The sequence below is a fragment of the Sphaerodactylus townsendi genome, linkage group LG06, assembly GCF_021028975.2.
Source record: "Sphaerodactylus townsendi isolate TG3544 linkage group LG06, MPM_Stown_v2.3, whole genome shotgun sequence".
Classification (NCBI taxonomy): Eukaryota; Metazoa; Chordata; class Lepidosauria; order Squamata; family Sphaerodactylidae; genus Sphaerodactylus; species Sphaerodactylus townsendi.
The window spans coordinates 40,757,561-40,775,881 of NC_059430.1; the positions used below are offsets into that span (position 1 = coordinate 40,757,561).

The following is an 18,321-nucleotide window of genomic DNA, read 5'->3' on the forward strand; positions in this document are numbered from 1 at the left end:
AATAATAAAAAGGAGAGAAGCTGGAGGTAAGACAGGACAGATGAAAGAACTGAGACCTTGGAGGAAAAGTATCTCCTGATGCCAAAATGGTCATGGGTTTAGTATAAATGTAGCAGGCCACACATTTGCAAACAACTTGTGGCTGGTTGGATGTGTTTTAACCGTACAGGCACCAATATGTGTGCATGTTGCTCAAAATCTATGCTCAAAATAACTTTATGTAGTTGCACAAACTAGTTGGTATCCAGGTCACAGCAAACATCCGTGATTTTATCTGTAGAAATTTAAAATAAAATCACAACAAGCCTGTTTTCTCAGGATAAATGTTTCAAGTTTCAACAAGCTACACTAGGGTTCAAAGGGCCAATGTACTATTATCATCACCAACCCCTAGCAAGTCATTATCAACTTAACCAGTGGTGGGATTCAAATAATTTAACAACTGATTGTTTACAAGAACCATTTTAACAACTGGTTCTGCCGAAGTGGTGCAAACTGCTGAATCCCACCACTGAACTTAACCCATTTCATAGGGTTTTCTTCAGGATTTATCAGAATAAATTTATGGATATGTTGAACAAAAGAAGACATAAGGATACTATCATGAAATCAAGCCTGGGAGAGCCAAGCCTGTTTCAGTAAATTCTGGGTCCTTTTCTCCAATAACTCCAACCAGCTGAGTTCTCAAAGATTTATTGGAAAACAGAAATCAAAGAAATAAAATAAAATGCGGTTACAGAGATTTGCTCAGCTGAATAAATTCTTATGGATCTCTTGGGACATCCAGCCCAGAGGTGCTTCTCTTAGCTTAGCCCATGATAGAGTCACCTAGGTCTTTGTTCTTAGTCTCCAAGAAAACTTTCCCCCTTGATATGCGGTCCCCACAACATTTGAAGTGCCTTATTTGGGCATCTTCCTGTCCTGGGTAAATTTCTATGGCCTTTTGGTTTCTCCATCCCGAGGTCTTGAGATCAAAGGCCGATTTTAACATGTAGGTGTGATTTTGCTAGTTTTACAGTACTATTCCATCACAGATACATTACTGTTAATATTAGCATTTCAATGTCATTTTCTTAAGCAAATTTGGGCTTGCACACGGTGGAAGGAAAAGAAGGTGCAATTACAAACAACTGGAAAGAAGACATCCCAACTTTATCTCTAGACACCTCAGCAGTTTTCTGGACTGCATTATTTCGGCATTAAAATAGTTCCTGGCTACGTGATTGAATTTGAACCAGTGTTACATATTTCATGGTTCCTCCTACACTGACTTCCCCATTGATAAGATCCAGAATACCTGTAAAATTTCCTGTACCATTCAAACTGTGCCAGAGGAAATGTCCGGTTGTTGACGATGGCATGTTGTAGAGCTGGGTACTGCTAACACCTTTTAAATAAAACAACACTGAGACAGCAGAGGGAGCTCTGGGTCCAGGAGGTGTGTTAACATAATGCCAGGAATGCAAAGATATTCATGACAAATGTGTTTGACTGTGGAACACTCTGGAGTCCTGAGCAGTATATTCCCTTATTTCCTACGGCTCGCCATCTTTACATCTAGCAAAAGGGGTAAGCTTAACAAGATGCCTGGGGTGTTGTGGAGTCCTCCTCTGAGGCCTACAAGAAAAGTTTGGCTAAACAGCTGTAGAGGTATTTTCAGCTCTGGATTTCCTGTTTTAGGACAAGAACTAGGTCATCCATTGGGCTGCTTCCAGCTCACTAACCTTTTTGACTTCGTTAATAATTAGATAATAGACACCATGCTGATCTGTATCATAATGTTTATGAGAATATCAGAGAGAGAGAGAGAGAGAGAGAGAGAGAGAGAGAGAGAGAGAGAGAGAGAGAGAGAGAGAGAAAGAAAGAAAGAAAGAAAGAAAGAAAGAAAGAAAGAAAGAAAGAAAGAAAGAAAGAAAGAAAGAAAGAAAGAAAGAAAGAAAGAAAGAAAGAAAGAAAGAAAGAAAGAAAGAAAGAAAGAAAGAAAGAAAAACCATAAGGGTAGCATGCCATTATGCTTCCTTTCATTATTAATAAAAGTAACCAAAGCAGTTTTAAGTGCATGTTTAATGAAAACTTCACTCTCTCTAAGCTTTCATTAAAGAGGGATAGGCACCAATGAATCAGAGTAGAAAATCTGATAGTAGACAATAATATGTAAATTAATTTCCACAGCTTCAGAATTTTGAAAGGATTAAGCAATGCACGGCCAATGAAAAGCTTTTTCCTTTAATCTATCGCACAAGCAATGAAAGGTATGGCACCCCCAGATTAAGGGAAATAAAGCCAGAAAAATGCAAGTATGTTGTAAATGGAACCACCAAATAAATTTTGCACAGTTAATGCTCTATATACATTATTTCCTGTATGAAGACAGGAACTCCACATTGCTAATATGAACCACCAAATTTCAACCATCACAAAATAGAGCCATCTTCTATTAATGAAAGAATTTCTCCTACATCCTGGTTGGGACCTCACCAATTCCATCTATTGATCCAAGGCATACTTCTAACACAGAAAGGAGGAAGAGGAGTAGGAGTTTGGATTTATGTGCCGCCTTTCCCTCATGTAAGGAGTCTCAAAGCAGCTTACAAACTTGTTCCCTTCCCCTCCCCTCCCCACCCCAGACATCTTTGAGGTAGGTGGGGTTGAAAGAGTTCTGAGAGAACTGTGACTAGGCCAAAGTCACCCAGCAGGCTTCATGTGTAGAATCAGAGAAACAAATCCAGTTCACCAGATAAAAGTCCACCGCTCATGTAAAAGAGTGGGGAATCAAACCCAGTTCTGTGGATTAGTGTCTTCCACTCTTCCCCACTATACGACACTAGCAATTTTATTGCACCATAATGCAAACTCTGAAGAGATGCCATCATGTACTTATTGCAATGTTTAAAATTCTTCTATTAGCAAGAGAGCCTCTTCATATATTATGCAAACAATCAGAAGGCCAAAGTTCATTCCCAGTTCCTTATTGGTATTTCCTAGTTCCTTATTTGCAAATCCAAAGACAAATAATCTTTGAACCCCAAAGTACAGTTTGGACCACAAATCATACACCCCCACATTAGGGGACTCTGCCCATTAAGAAGATTAGGCTGTTTCCTGGCCAAGAGTCATTTCTTGTGCCAGTTGCTCCAAAGTGGGGTATACCCAGCACAAATGCACGTGGGCCAAGCTACACTCCAAAACATTCCTTGGACCACCACAAATCGCACACTCCAGAGGTGTGGGGATGTATAATTTGGGGAGTTCCAAAGAATGCTTTGGGGCGCAGCTTGGCCACAGTATCTGCATGAGCACTTGTCCTGGGAGCACCCCACTTTGGAACAGCTGGCATAAGGACTGGGCTTTGGGCCAGAACATAGAGTATGTCCCCCTGGTTAGCAGAGTTTCCAGAATGCAAGGGTTGGGATCTTTAGTGGTCCAAACCTTATTTGGGTGGTACGGGGTGTATTTAGTTGTTCCAGTTCCTTATTCAAATCTTTGGGGCAATAAAGGTTTCTTGGTTACAACCCAAAAAGCAGCTCATGGGGCCAGAACCAGTGTTTGAAGTAGGCACTGTTGCATTGCCATCTTGCAGGGGGCCATTTCTGTAATATGGAAAGGTGTAATTCAATATGGTCCAAAAGAATTGGGCGGGGGGGGGGTGCAGCTTGGCATTTCTATTGGTCCTGGGGCACCCTACTTCAGAACAGTTGCCACAAAAACTGAGCTTTGGATTAGGAAATAGCATATGTCTTCTTGGAGGGCAGAGTCCCCAGATCTGGGAGTGTATGATTTGTGATGGACTAAGCATTATTTTGGGGGCTCAGAGTTTTTAAATTCAAGGAATATCCTCAATATTTGTTGCTGAATACATAAAAGTCATGAATTAGGAACTAGGAAATGCAAATAAGGAACTGGGAACCAACTTCAGACTCAAGCAACAATCTCATCTGTGGCAACTACATCCATATTCAACACACCAAACAGATAGCATGTAAAACAGCATGCTGGAAATTCACACCTAACATTCAAGCAAAAACATACCAGGAAGCTGCTCTCAGATGCATGTCTAATAAAACAGACATTGTCAACCAGCACTTACAAATCCTTTATGAACCAAATGTTTTCAGATGACAGCAGAAAATGTAAATTCATTGAGATTTCATAAGATACAGCCTTCTACAACATGAGCAGCAGAAATTATTTATTTATGATATTTAGAGCCTGCCATCAGTCATGTAGTTGCAACGGGGCGGGGGGGGGGGGAGCCACACCTCAACTGGGTGCCATTGGGATCACGTGGGGGGCAGAAAATCCCACAAACACACACCACTTACCTTAGTTCAGCCGGATGCAAAGAGCAGCTGGCTGAAAAAGCAGCCTGTTGGGAACTACACTTTCCAGGAGACCTAGTGAGCCCCACCCCCCAGGGAGACCTCTGCAAGAGTTGGGGCTTGCAAGGTCTCCTTGGGAAGTGTAGTTTCCAACAGCCTGCTTTTTCAGCCAGTTGAGAGCAGCCGACTGAGCTAAGGTAAGTGGGGGAAGGGGGCGGGCGCCATTTTGCCCTAGGCACCATTCCCCCCCACGCCACTGCCTGCCATTTTTACTAGGATTCAAGGCCGATTACATAAAATAAATCTACACAATCAGCAGACCAAAAGTGAAGCACAGAAGAAGTATGAATATGGCACATTAAACAAAACCAAGAATTACACAGTAGAAACCTATTTTCAGCAGCAGATACTACAAGCACAATGGTACAGTCTACAATCACAAATGTTGTACCCTGAGTTTCTTTCTAAACCATATTGATACAGTGAAGGCCTACTTCCTGTGCAAAAAGCCCTCTTGAATAATTCAGCTTTGCATAGCTTGCAGAATACAAAAGGTCCTGCTCTGCCTCGCTCAGATCTCATCATAGAGAAACATGAGAAACATCATAGAGAAACATAGAGAAATCTTCTAGGATGATCTCAATGAACAAGGAGGATAGACAATAGGGTTTAGTCTATGTGAATATTTATGCCTCACTTTTCTTCCTAGGGGAGACCCAAAGTGACTTAAAACATTCTTCCTTCCTCTATTTTGCTTTTGCAACAAGCTGGTTAGGCAGAAATTATGTCTGACCTTAGGTCACCCAGCAAGTTGTGTGGCAAAATAGAGTTGGAAGCTGTGTCTCCCGCATCCTAGTTCAGCACCGATTCCTACACCACACTGACCATCTTGCTCTGTTAATGAACTTCTTTCCACATCATCCTTTTTCCTTGTCTTGCATCCCAGAACAGCCTTAATGGGCTTTAACAGTCAAAAGTTATTTGGCCAATCAATCTAATCTTGGTAAAATCACCACTATTGTCTCTGTTACTTGGGAATGTTGTTGGGTTCAAAGAATGTCTGACTACAGTCGGTTGTTTCGCATGCAAATCTATCCGTTAACTAGCAGTTCTTTATAGGCGTTGTAGTGTGATTCAAGCCTAATACAAAGTGTGAACATTTTCACTCTCACCCAGGGCTCAACATAAGTTATTTATACGACTGAAGGAAATTTATTCACACTGTGTCCTCTGTTTTACCTCTCAGAAAAATGCAAAATAGATTATTACAGGGTATCACTTAACCAGTCTCACCTGGGTATGCAAAATATTGATCGTTCCTATACAAAAGGCCTTTCGTCATGTCTTGAGAACTGTTTGCAGTCTATGTGTTGGTATGACACTTCTGGTTGTATAAGTTTCTATTCACTTTATTGGCTGGAAGATCTACCTGAGACAACCATTAACAAAGGTGTGACAGCTGGCTTCCCCAGCAGTTCTACAGAAAAGGTAGGAGCAGATAAGCATGCTCAGACAAAGAAAATGTTAGGACAGCTTCTTGGATACAGACTAATTCAATTTTAATCTCCTTTCATGTATTCCTTTGTGAGGATGATGATTTCAATCCCCTTTTTACATACTTTTTGTGTGGATGATTTAGTATGGTACTAAATGTTCTTGGCAGAATTCAGAACAATTCTAATGTATACTAACTGTCCTAAATTTGTTGGCCGTCTGACATAGCATACTAGCATAGTGAAACTGTAGTTAGTTTTGTTTTTGAAGTTTATTCAAATACCCAAACAATCTATTAATTCCCAGATTTTTAGCAATCTTAGAGGGTTGTATTGACAAAAATCAAGTTATGTACATCTAAATATAGGCCTTCCCTCCCGCCTCCCCCCCAAGAAAAACAGCATTCTTGATTTATAACATTTCAAAATCTAGTTGCTTTAATAAGAACTCAATAGTTCCCCCCAAAAAACAACACCACTACCCCCACACCCCAAAAAAGAGTGCTTACAATAAAAATGTCATTAAGAATTCAGGTCCTCCACTTTTTCCAGTCTTAACAGAAGGCCTTGAGTTTAGATATTTAAGACCAGAGGCAGATCTGTTAAAACTATGCATACAAACAGAACAACGTGTATAGAATTATTTTGTGAAATTCACAATGAGTCTTGGTGAGTAATGCTAACTATAAATAAAAATAAAATAAACACCCAAAAGAACAAACTGTTGCTTGATCACTCATAGGAAGCCCAATCTTTCTGTGAAAGTATTTAGTTACCATTCCTGATCTTCTGTTTCCACATAGATGATTTTTTTTAACTCGGGGGGGGGGGGGGGCTTGAGAGCGCATAATTAGCATCTTATTCAAGCAGCATTTCTACAGATGTGCATCCACATGCTCCAAGTGTTTTCTCTTAATCAAGAATGCTGTACACAACCTTAGGCAACCTTTTTTCCATCTCAATTTCTGCTCCAAGTCTGCAGTATCTGTAACAGCAAACTGGGGGAAGAAGACAACCCTATCCTTGCAGAAAACCAACAGACCCCCAACTCTCCTTAAAACTGTGTGCTGCATATGCGCACTTCCCCTTAGATACTAGGTGATGTCTCCTACATTGAACTGTAGTAGCCCCACACTCATGCAGACCCATTTTAGCCCCCAATGCTAGGCACTAGTCCCAGACCCACGAAATGATGATCAACAGGAAATGTGCAAAACTTGCTTTCCACTTAGCAAACAAAGAATGGCCAGGCAAAATAAAAGTGTTCTCTCATCTTTTAAAGTCTATTCCTATTTTCGAAGGCCAGATTCAACGGGTTGTGGTGGGTTTTCCAGGCTGTGTGGCCGTGGTCTGGTAGATCTTGTTCCTAACGTTTTGCCTGCATCTGTGGCTGGCATCTTCAGAGGTGTATCACAGAGAAAAGTCTGTTTCACACTGTGTCTATTGAGAAGGGAAAGTTTAGTGGGGTATATTGTCCATGTCCCAGGGTAGGGAACTTGCATAGCAAGTTCCACCCAAACACTTACTGATTGGTTCCCCACCCTGGGACATGGACAATATATCCCCAGTAACTCCAGTTAAAAGGATCAGGCAACAGGAGATATGAGAGACAATACTGAGCTTGAAGGACTAAAGATAGGGTAGCCTCATCTGTACACATGTGGAATAACTGGAGCTGCCACAAAGGTTTATGCTGGGAGAAATGGTCTTTCAAATATGTGGGCTCCAGGTTGTTAAAATTAATAACAAGCTCCTGGATTGGAACTCTAAAACAAGCATGTAACTAGTGCAAAAATCTCAAGATTGACATACTATGACATGGTGGTTCACTCCAGATAATATATGCCCTCCCACACTTTGGACTAGCTAAAACTTACAGGCTGACTGCCAGGTTAGCTAGAAATTTCCAGGCAGCTCCAGAGTGTGTGTCACTGTAATCCACTATAAGGTTATCACATAGCATGAATCAGTACAGCTAAACAAGCCGAGATTAAATAAAGGGTAATTTCAATACTAAAAAGGGGGGGGGGTGTTGACTAACTTGCTTTTTGCAATAAGATGCAAGATCCTATAACTTCTAACATACTCTGTCAGATTTATTCAATTCAAAGTGGGCAGTGCAATCCCTGCTAGCAGGGCTACCAATCAACGTCACCTTGTTCTGCCTCAGCTGCTTGGTCACTGCAACCAAGCACCAATGAAAAACAGACAAAGTTGCACTGAGAGGCTCATTTGGTTCATGTAGAGATGATACAACCATCCCCTGGATAGCCTAGGCTAGCCCAATATAATCAGATCTCAGAAGCTAAACAAGGTCAGTCACAGTTAGTAGCTGGATGGGAGAAGCCAAAGAAGCCCAGGGTTGCTGTACAAAGGCAGGCAACAGCAAATCACCCCTACTCATCTCTTGCCTTGAAAACCCCATGAGGGGTCCCCATAAATCAGCCGCAACTTGACAGTATTTTCCACCACTAGGGATGACCATAATCTGGTTGAATTACAAAAATGAAGCTCTATGTAGCTTTGCAAAACTACATCTATTCAGAATATTCAAAAAGAAAATAAAAGATAGCAATTCACATTTCCTCTCTTCACAAGGCTCTCTGGAGAAGGGAGATTAGCATATTTCACCTTTAAGATGACTCCTGGGGAGAGGAAGCATCTCTTCTCTCACCATTTATTTTGGATGTCTAAAGAGGTCTTGAGTAAAGTGCAGTTTATCACTAGTTAATGCCTATGTTTTAAACATGTAAAAAGAGTCCGTCAATCTATAAGTGGAAAAAATTAGTGTGGGCATTTGTGGTTTACAAGAAATGTGGAGAATGTCTGAAGTGTATTCAATTGCAGCAACAGCAATTTCCTGAGCTCAAACTGTACATTTTGTACAAAGGAAGACAATGTGCGAAGAAAGAACCACTGTCCAGAGAAGCTGAAATAAAAATTATAATCCTTAGAAATAACATGGCAGTTTCTGCAAGAATTCAAAATCTCTCACATTCTCAGCAGTCTAGTTAAAACCTGGAAAATACGCTGGCATTATCCCCATATTACAGATGAAGGACTAAGGCTAACACACTCTATAGATAGTAATATCAAGTCGAAGGTCAGATATAATGGAATACCCATGGTTCATGTGCTCAAGCACTGAGCTGTATTGTTTCAGTAAAGCGGTATGACACTGTTCATGAAACATTCCCAACCATTATTTAGATTTTTAATCTAATAGCATTTAGGGCATCAAACTAGTTAGTATTTGGAGACCCAGAGACCTTGAGCCAATCACTTAGCTAAACTTACCTCACATAATTTTTGTGAGAGTAGGTGAAGGGAGGTGGATGTATCCTACATAGGCAGTCCTATGTAGGTGGATTTAAAAGATGGCGCCTGGAGCAGACGTAGTGGTCTGGAGCTCCAGTGATTGGAAATTACCTTAGGACTTTTAGAACTAGAAAGTGAATGAGGGGCTTTTCCTACACCCACTACTTTGGATTTGCATTTGGCATCTTGCTCAGTAAACTGGGAAAAGCAATATAATAACTTATTTGCGTTCCATGGAGGGCAATGAAGGTTGCTGCGTTTCGGTGGTGTCGTTCCTGGCCTCGACAGATGGCGACCTGGGCAAGCTGTGAGATGGTGTGGAGGCCTGTGGTAGAGACTCTGGGACTGGCGAGAAGGGGGGGGGTCGGTGGCAGGGACCCCTGAACGGTATTTGACTGCAGCCATGACCCCTACACAAGATTGGGTGTAGACCGTGGAGACTGCAATGCCCACTTATCCCAGAGGACATCTGAACGGAGAAGCGGGTCGGTGGCAGGGACCCCCTTGAGACGTAGCAGCTCCTATTGACAGAGCCTGGAATGTTGCAGTGAGGGGGGGCGGTGGCAGGGCCCCCAGAACAAACTTTTGAGAGTCTTCCGTCCAAAAAACATCAGAGAGTCCCCTATTGAGGAGCGAGGCACACCCATTAAGAACATGGCAGCGGCCCTGTAAAAACGCTGAAATTCATGCTGTGGACCTTGGACATTATTCTTAATTATTTCAAGGTAGCTGTAGTTAAATTAGGGTTCTTAGATTTGGGGGATGTCAAAAAGTTTAGTTAGTGACAATGATAATTAGGGTTAGACTGAGTTAATATGTATTCACTAAATTGGTAGTGTAGGTAGGATTGAAGCTGTGGTTTAGGTCGTTTCTAGACTATGAAATTGTTAGGAAGTCGCCATCTATTTTCTAATGTATATGCTATATCAGGTTAAATAAGAGGTTATTTAGTTGGTGATGGCATATGATTTATTTGTTATGAAGTGATGTTTATTGTGAATTTAGGCTGCTGTGGTATTTGCAGTTAGGATATTGTTATGTTATATTGTCGTTGTTACTGTATTATTGTTATCTTATTATGAAATGTTATGTTATTGTTGTTATGTTATTATCATGTTGTTGTTGCTATGAAATGCTATATTAATGCAGTTGTTGTTATCAGTTGAGTAATTTGTTATTAGCTGTTAACCTGATAGCATTATTATTATAGACTTGCTGGTTTATCGTGGGGCTAGTGAAATTGGTATTGTTACTTCTTTAGCTCTACTGTATTGTAATGTTACTGTTTTTTACTATGTTGTGAACCACCCTGAGCCCTCCGGGGGAGGGCGGTATATAAATTAAATATCTAATCTAATCTAATCTAATTTGAGCTCCTTGGAAGAAGAGCAAGAAATGGCATAGAACCTGTGCAGGCTTTCAGTGACAGACTAATACAAGTGAGAGAAAGTTTCAAATCTCTAATCAAGTAAGGTTAAGGATAAGATGGGGGCGGGGAGAGAATCACGTATACAGCATTCTGAAATCCTAAGGGAAAAGGTAAGATAGAAACATAAAAGATGTGTGCTCTAAAAATATATTTCAAGAACAATTTTTGCAAGAATCAAAGGAAGTTAATTTTGTGTATGTGTGTGTCTATAATGTTGTTAGAACTTTTAATAAGATAAATAAAAGCACGAACCAAGAACACATACAAAAACCTCACTTTCAAAGGGATAAAATTATGACATCACACTCTCCAAAGGATAATATTATGACATTATAATTCAACTAGCAATAAAGCCCATTGTGTGAAAAAATACAAAAGGCTCTAGAAAACATCCTTCCAGGGCAAAAGGCGTGGACAAGACCTATCTACAGGAAATGGTGCCCAGCCCAAAACTGAAATTGTGCCCCCCAAATATCCCAGCTTTGCCAAGGAGAAACAGCAGGGTGTCTGTGAAGATGGGGAGAGTTCTCCCTTCTTTTCTGTTGCCTCCTTCTCTGCCTCACTCTCCATCCTGCCACCCCTTCTCTTAGTCATCTCTATTTTTGCCCTGCTAGCCCAACTTTCTTTCTGTTCTCTACTACAGCTCTCTCTTTCTGCCCACTACATCAGTTGTTTTTAACTTTCTGCCCTGCTGTCCCAGCTTTCTGTCTTTCTGCCCTGCTAACCCAATTCTCTTTCTGCCCCCTACACCAGCTCTGTCTGCCCACTTATTCCAGCTCTCTCTTTCTTCCTACCTCGACTATTATCTCTGTTTCTGCCACCTATCCCAGTTTTCATTCTCTCTTTCTGGGCCACCAACTCTTTCTGCCTCTCCCCAACACGCACTCTCTTTCTGCCCCTAATCCCTCTCTCTTTCTCTTGTCCCTCCAGCCCAATTTTTGGCAACTTGTCTGGAGCACTCTGGGTGGCCATGGTGATGTCTCTCCCCTGACAGTCATGTTCTCACCACCTGAGCCAGAGCTGTTCCAGGTGCAATAAGGCCTTCCCCTCACCACAAATAGCCTGGGGTGGGGTAGCCTGTTCAGTCCTGGTTGCTGGTGCTGGGCTTGCTGCTGACTTACTTGAGAGTTGGCTCAGGCAAGGAATAGGACACCCCTGTATATGAGAATGGCATCCTCTGGACTACATCTCCCAACGTCCTTTACTTTGTCTGGTTCATCATCAGGAACATGCTGCTCAATTACATAGAAAGATTAATTCTTCATTATTATTGATTAAGTAGGATTCAAACTTTTTGTACTGTCAAAAGACTTTCACGGTCAGTTTGTTGGCATGGGTAGCCATGATCTGGTAATTTTTGCTCCTGACATTTTGCCCGCATCTATGGCTAGCATCTTCAGAGGCATTTCACAATAAGATTTGTTTCTCTCTGTGACACAGTGTGGAGTGACTGTGCAGTAGGACATATATTTTGTCCACCTCACAGGAGGGTGAAGTACATTTGCATGTGTCTAGGTGGAGTTCATTTGCAGTTACATTTGAATGTCTGACCTTTAGTTTTGATTTTTTTTAATACTGGAAGCCAAGTTCCGTTGATTTTTAGACTTTCTTCCTTTTGGTTGAAACTGTTCCAGTGTTTGTGCATTTCAATGGCTTCCCTGTATAGTCTGACATAGATGTTGGATTTGTCAAAAATTTCTGTGTCTTCAAATAAGATCCTATGTCCGGCTTGGTTTTCAGCATGTTCGGCTACTGCTGATTTCTCAGGTTGGATTAGCCAGCAGTGCCATTCATGTTCTTTAATTTCTGTCAGAATGCTGCATTTTGTAGTCCCTGTGTATACTTGTCAACAGCTGCATGGTATGTAATAGACTCCTGTGGAGGTAAGAGGATTTCTCCTGTCCTTTGCTGACCATACATAGCATTTGTTGTATTTTTCTGGTGGGTCTGAAGATGCTCACTTTTGTTCTTAAGCAACACAAGCCTTTACAATCTGCTGCTTGGAGAAAGCCTTCCATGGAAAAGTAAAGGGTGAGAGTGGGATATGTTTAGCCTGGAGAGGAGACAACTGAGAGGTGATATGATAGAAGTCTTGAAGTATCTGAGGGGGTTCCATATAGAGGACAGAGAAGAGTTGTTTTCTGGTGCCCCAGAACATCAGACCAGAACCAATAGATCGAAATAAAATCAAATACACGTTTGGCTTAACATTAGGAAGAACTTCCTGGCACAGTAGTTCCTCAGTGAAACAGGCTTCAGCAGGAGGTGGTAGACTCTCTCAGAAATTTCGAAGCAGAGACTAGATAGCAATGTTGATTCTGTGAACTTAGGTGGACCATAAGAGGGAGAGCAGGAAGGGCTGAGTCAATGCTGGACTCTTGTGGCTCTTTCTTACATACCCAGGGTAATGTCGATCATCACTGGGATCAGGAAGGAATGTGTCTCTGGACCAGACTGCTCAGGGATTCTGGAGATTTTCCCCTTCCTCTGGGCATAGAACAGGGGTCAATGGGGGACTGGGGCGAAGGTAGCAATGCAGGGGGTTGGACTTGGTGATCCTTAAGGTCCCTTCCAGCTCTTATGTTTCTATGATTACAACTAATAATCCTGTTTTTAAAATGCCAAGGAAGTGCCTCATAATAGTGCAACTCTTGTTGGTTAATCCAAGATAGCAACACTGATTTTCAGAATTAGGCAAACAGAGGTTGAAGGACAAGACTTGAAAAAGAAGTGGCCTGGGAACCAACCATGTGCAAAAATCCCACACACTCAATACACTGGATATGCTGGGAACCTTCTGAGGAAGCAAGAACAATTCAAATTAAACAGCAGAGGGAACAACCCCCACATAAAGAATCCTAACTCATATCTTTGTTTCCCCATCTCATCAGCAATGCATAAAAATAACACCAGAATCACAGCCAGCAGAATTTTTGGGAAATTTTCAATGTTTTTCCTTTAAAACAAAAAAGTAAGTTAGACTACAAGGCCCTGAACACCAAGAGAAACTGAGTAAGGTTGCTCCAGAATAGCGACAGGTATAAGTATGCTGCGTATGAAAAATCATTTTAGCAAGAAGCAGAATTTAGACATGTGGTATTTCTGGGAACCTCTTCACATCCATCATTAGCCAACAATGGTACTGACAGAACAGTATATGCCAATAAAGGCTTGTGTTGTATGTACTGACAGAACAAATTTTAGAAAAGAACAAATCCTCCCATTTCATTACATACCACTGTTTGCTACTTAGAAGTGAATCCCTGAATGGTTAGGAGCAATCCTTCAAAACATGGCGGCAAAAATTACCTTTTTCTAATATACACTTGTGGGAAAAGACCTCTGACAATGTTATCCAACAAATATATAACTAGAAGCTATCCACTCTGCCACAGACGGAAAGGTCAGTTCTTCTTGGGATAAAGGCAAGTCATTATTTGAGTCAGAGTCTCCACAAAGGAAACAGACAACTTTGCCATATTCAAACTGGTTAAGAACAGAAGATTCCAACGTGGATTAGGAAATTTTCCTCTGGTTCTCTGTCCCTCTGGATTGGTTTCTTTAGGTCTTATACCATAATGTGCCCACCTCTAAAACTGGAACAACAATATACCTCACAAAATGTGAAAGTACAGTGTCAAAACTGCACTAAAAATTAATATGGCAAAATAAATGATGAAAATGGAATGATAGTAGTTCTACAGATAGTTCAGTTTTTAATTTATTATAATGTTAACTTATTTAAGTGGAATTTATCTTGACAGCTAGTGTTGGTATCTGAAGAACAACTGGAGTTAATACCCCTCTTCTTCATTGCATCTTAATGATAGATAAGCTGGGACAGCCGCAACATAAAACAGAAGTGAACTTTTTGTTCTTAAAAAAATCCTCTTGCATATGCAAAGAGGATTACACTTAAATAACTGGAAGTATTTTTTTAAAAAATGGGAAGCTGACACACTAACAGTTAACAGAAACAGAAATGCACCACTGAAGTAGTTTTAAATAACAACCAGCAAATATTTAATGCCTTGCCTCTGTTCTTCAGCTATTCCACATCTAGGGTCTAGAAGTTCACCTTTACATAATGTCTTACAACTAAATACATCTCCAAAATATTAACTATAAGTAAAGAATGGACAGGTTCTTAAATCCATGCATATTAATCTGAGCTCCTTGGAAGACAAACAGCATGTTAATATGAGAAACGGATGTATGAACATCTTTAAATACTACCATGGCTAACTGTGATGGAATACAGTGTAAATGGTTAATTTAAAAGGTGCAGTTCAGACAGAACAGGAGCACAATGAGTTTACCAGAGCTCCACCTGATAGGCCGGCTGAGCTGTAGTTAGCCAGAGTCACAGAGTGGGTGTGTGCTCACCTATGAGAGTCAGACTGAGTTCGTCAAGAGTCAGACACAGACCAAGTCAGTCAGAGATCGTGTCTAGAGGCCATGAGAGCCAGAGACAAAGTGGGAATGGCAGTGTGCCAGAGTTCTCAAAGAAATCTCTCAGAAGCTGACAGAAAAAGATCAGTTGGCCATGCTGGCAGGGGCTGATGGGATCTGTAGTCCATGAACATCTGGAGAGCCGTAGGTCGCAGATTCCTGGTTTAGAGAAACCCCAGGGCTTGCTCTGTCCCAGCCCAGAGTGAAACCCTGAGGAGTAAAGGTGGGTGATTTAGGATCTTGTTCAGGACCATGTAAGAAGGTTTTCCCTGAAGGAGATAACTGTGTATGTGAAGCAATATTTTAAACTGAAACAGCTAAGGTAAAAGTATTCTGAACTGAATGTAAAATCGAAGTATTCTCTGCCTAAGAAAAGAAAGTGTAAAAACTCTCTGTACCATCAAATTAAGAAAATCTGTAAATATATTTTTGTTTGTTTTATTGTTAAGAAGCCTCTCAGAGTTCTATTTTCCCTCAAAAAGGTGTCAGCATACATTTTCCTAACAGGATTTGCCTGAAGAGCTTGTGTGTGAGTAGGGGTGTGCCTGGGCTATCAGCAGCTATCAGTTGTGCCCTCAGCCCTCCCTACTCCAGTTGGGCCTCAGAGTTTTACACTAACCCTTAATTGGCAATACGAAATGTATACCACCATTCCGGCTGACCACAAGTACTTCCATTCCTGCAGAAATTTCCACTTAACAGAGTAAGACCTGGAAGGGGGCAGCAGTGGGAAGACCAAATCAGCAGAAACTGTCCCCACATCTTGGGCAATTAGAGCAGGAGTTTAAAAAAAATGGAAGGGGCTGCCAACAGAGTCCTTCATATTAAAGACTCCACATTGTTCCCATCCAAAATATTTTTGTGTTATATGAAAACATGGCTTTTTTGCTATGGAACTCCAGACTCCAAATACAAATCCTTGTAATTGCCATGGTTTCTTTCCTTCCATTTTGGAACAGACATTTATTTCTTCTTTCTGATTCCTGTTTTTTTTTTTTTAACCATCCATAAGAGAACCAGCACCAGTCTGTCATTTCCAGAGCATTTTTAAAAAATGAACAGTAAAAGTTTTCTTCCTCCTTGCTTTAAAAACAAGAATTAAACAGCCATTAGCCAATATTCAAGGTATAACAAATTCAGTTTTTCAAATAATTATGTAATTAAAAGATTCCATCAGCACACGAGAGGTATGAACAAGGTTGACAACAGGCCTGGGGAAAAATAAACAGCACCCATTAAGATTTTATTAAAGGGGGAGAGGCCCAACCCAGGTGGCCCAAGCCAGCCAGCTCTCATCAGATCTCAGAAACTAAGCAGAGTCAGTACTGGCTAGTACTTGCATAGGAGATCTCCAAGGAATACCAGGGTGACTATGCAGGGGAAGGCAATGGCAAACCACTTTGGTTAGTCTTTTGCCTTGACTACCCTACGGGGTTACCATAAAGTGACTCTACGTCACTTTACACACAGAAACACAAAAGGAGAGGATTTCTCTCTCCAGGTAGTTGGCACTCTATGTACTAACAGCATCTATTTCTGTTATCAGTGAAGTGAACATCTTGCATTGCCTGTAAGAAGCTCTATCAAGTTGGTATTTTATTTTTGAAGAGTGATTAACTTTTCAACATTTGTCTTAAAATGTATTGCACAAAAATCAAACACCCACGACAGTATCATACCACCAGGGAAACGGTTAATAATTATGGTTTCTTTCATGAACACTTTCTCAACTGGTATAGATTCTCCAAGGTCAGGGCTTATAAATTATCTCTATTTAAACACCAGAAGCTAGCAAACAATACAACACTGTACAAGTGTATCATGATGTTTAATTGTATCAAGAAAAACACCTATCTCTAATAAATAAGCATGTCTAATTAAGCATATTGTTATATATAGAATACAATAAAGATGGGCACAAGGGAGAAAACCTGCAGAATTATTAATAAGAAAAAGCAATTTTCACAAGAATGCATCTTTAATTATTGCCTACGAAAATACTCAAAACAAAAACTCTGCGGTGATCAAATTTATATCTAGTGATTAGAATGGGACTTCCCCACTGAATTTACATTCAAACTTTGGTAACCATTTGGTTTGAATTTCAGAGAAGTAACCATATTATTTTAATTCTTTACTCAAAGGACAGAACATTTTTTCACGAAAAATCCCAAAGCTGACATAGTTTAAATATTTCAGTATTTAAGCATACTCTAGCCACCAACTGTTTCTGTAGAACACTAGATATTCTGCTACACCTACATTACACAGGTATGTATACCATTAATGTTAAACTTATGAAAAATTACCTGAATGGACTGCCATCATCAAAGTTTCTGGTTCCAGTAGAATCATGTGGATTTATTCTCACAATAGCAACTATCCAGAAAACAAAAATAAATTCAGGAAAGACGATGGCTTCAGAATGATATGAAGACTGATCTTCTTTTTAAGGTTAACCCTTACATATTATGTGATGTTATCACTGAGAACTATCCACTCGACAGGTATAATCAGAATAAAAATTACTGCTAAGAAGAACAAAAATTTTAACAGCTTTCAGTTAGATTGCAATAAGCAAGGATCTCTTCTGATCTTTATTTCCTGGAGAGTGTCATTCTTCCTGCAGTAACTCCTGTTTTATAAAGAAGAGGCTATATGTGAACTCTTGAATTCCCCAGAGGGCTGTACTGATGAGGCAGTTCTCTTTCAGGAATGCAAAAGCCAGTGAGACTGCACACAGACTTTCACATAACCTGAAAACTGCAGCATCCCTCCCACAAAGAGTGCACTAGTTGTGACCCAGGCTACATATTTACAGATGCAGAAATGTTGGGTCTGAAATTTACTAACGTAATATATCAGTATTAGGGGTAAGTTACTGTCTCTAGGCTAAATTCCAAAGGGGTAGACATGCTAATATGTAACAACCAAGTCTAACAAATGTATTGTGACATAAGCTTTAATGAATTACAGTTCAATTTGTCTGACAAGACTTGTGAAGGTTTATGCCACAAGAAATTCTATTACTTTATCTCTGTGATTATTTTTTTTAAACTGATCCAAAAACCAACAATGGGAAAAATGAATCCGCAGAAATCAGCCTCCTGCCCATCTGGAAATGCAAGTGCCTTTGGAACCGAATCGCTGAATACAGGGTGATTATGTTATAATGATAATTTTAGACAAGACAAGAAACTAACCCTACTTTGATAACAGTTGTGCTTGCTTTTCCAAGGGAAGAAATAATATTTGGTGAATGTCCCTTCACTAGTTAGACTGAGACATTTAATTTTGTTTTTGATTTAAG

General features: G+C 40.4%; 1 protein-coding gene across 3 annotated transcripts in view; it reads right to left on the reverse strand.

Moving 5' to 3' along the window:
• MRTFA (myocardin related transcription factor A) overlaps positions 1 to 17,628 on the reverse strand; it is a 76,520-nt gene extending 58,892 nt beyond the window's left edge. For 2 of the 3 annotated variants that reach the window (XM_048502489.1, XM_048502487.1), the window contains exon 1: positions 17,321 to 17,626. In XM_048502489.1, coding sequence (XP_048358446.1) covers positions 17,321 to 17,366 — 46 coding nt within the window. In that variant the 5' untranslated portion in view covers positions 17,367 to 17,626. Of the gene's footprint in view, positions 1 to 17,320 lie in introns of all 3 variants that reach the window. The other variant, XM_048502488.1, reaches the window with a different exon arrangement.
• Positions 17,629 to 18,321: the final 693 nt, after the last annotated feature.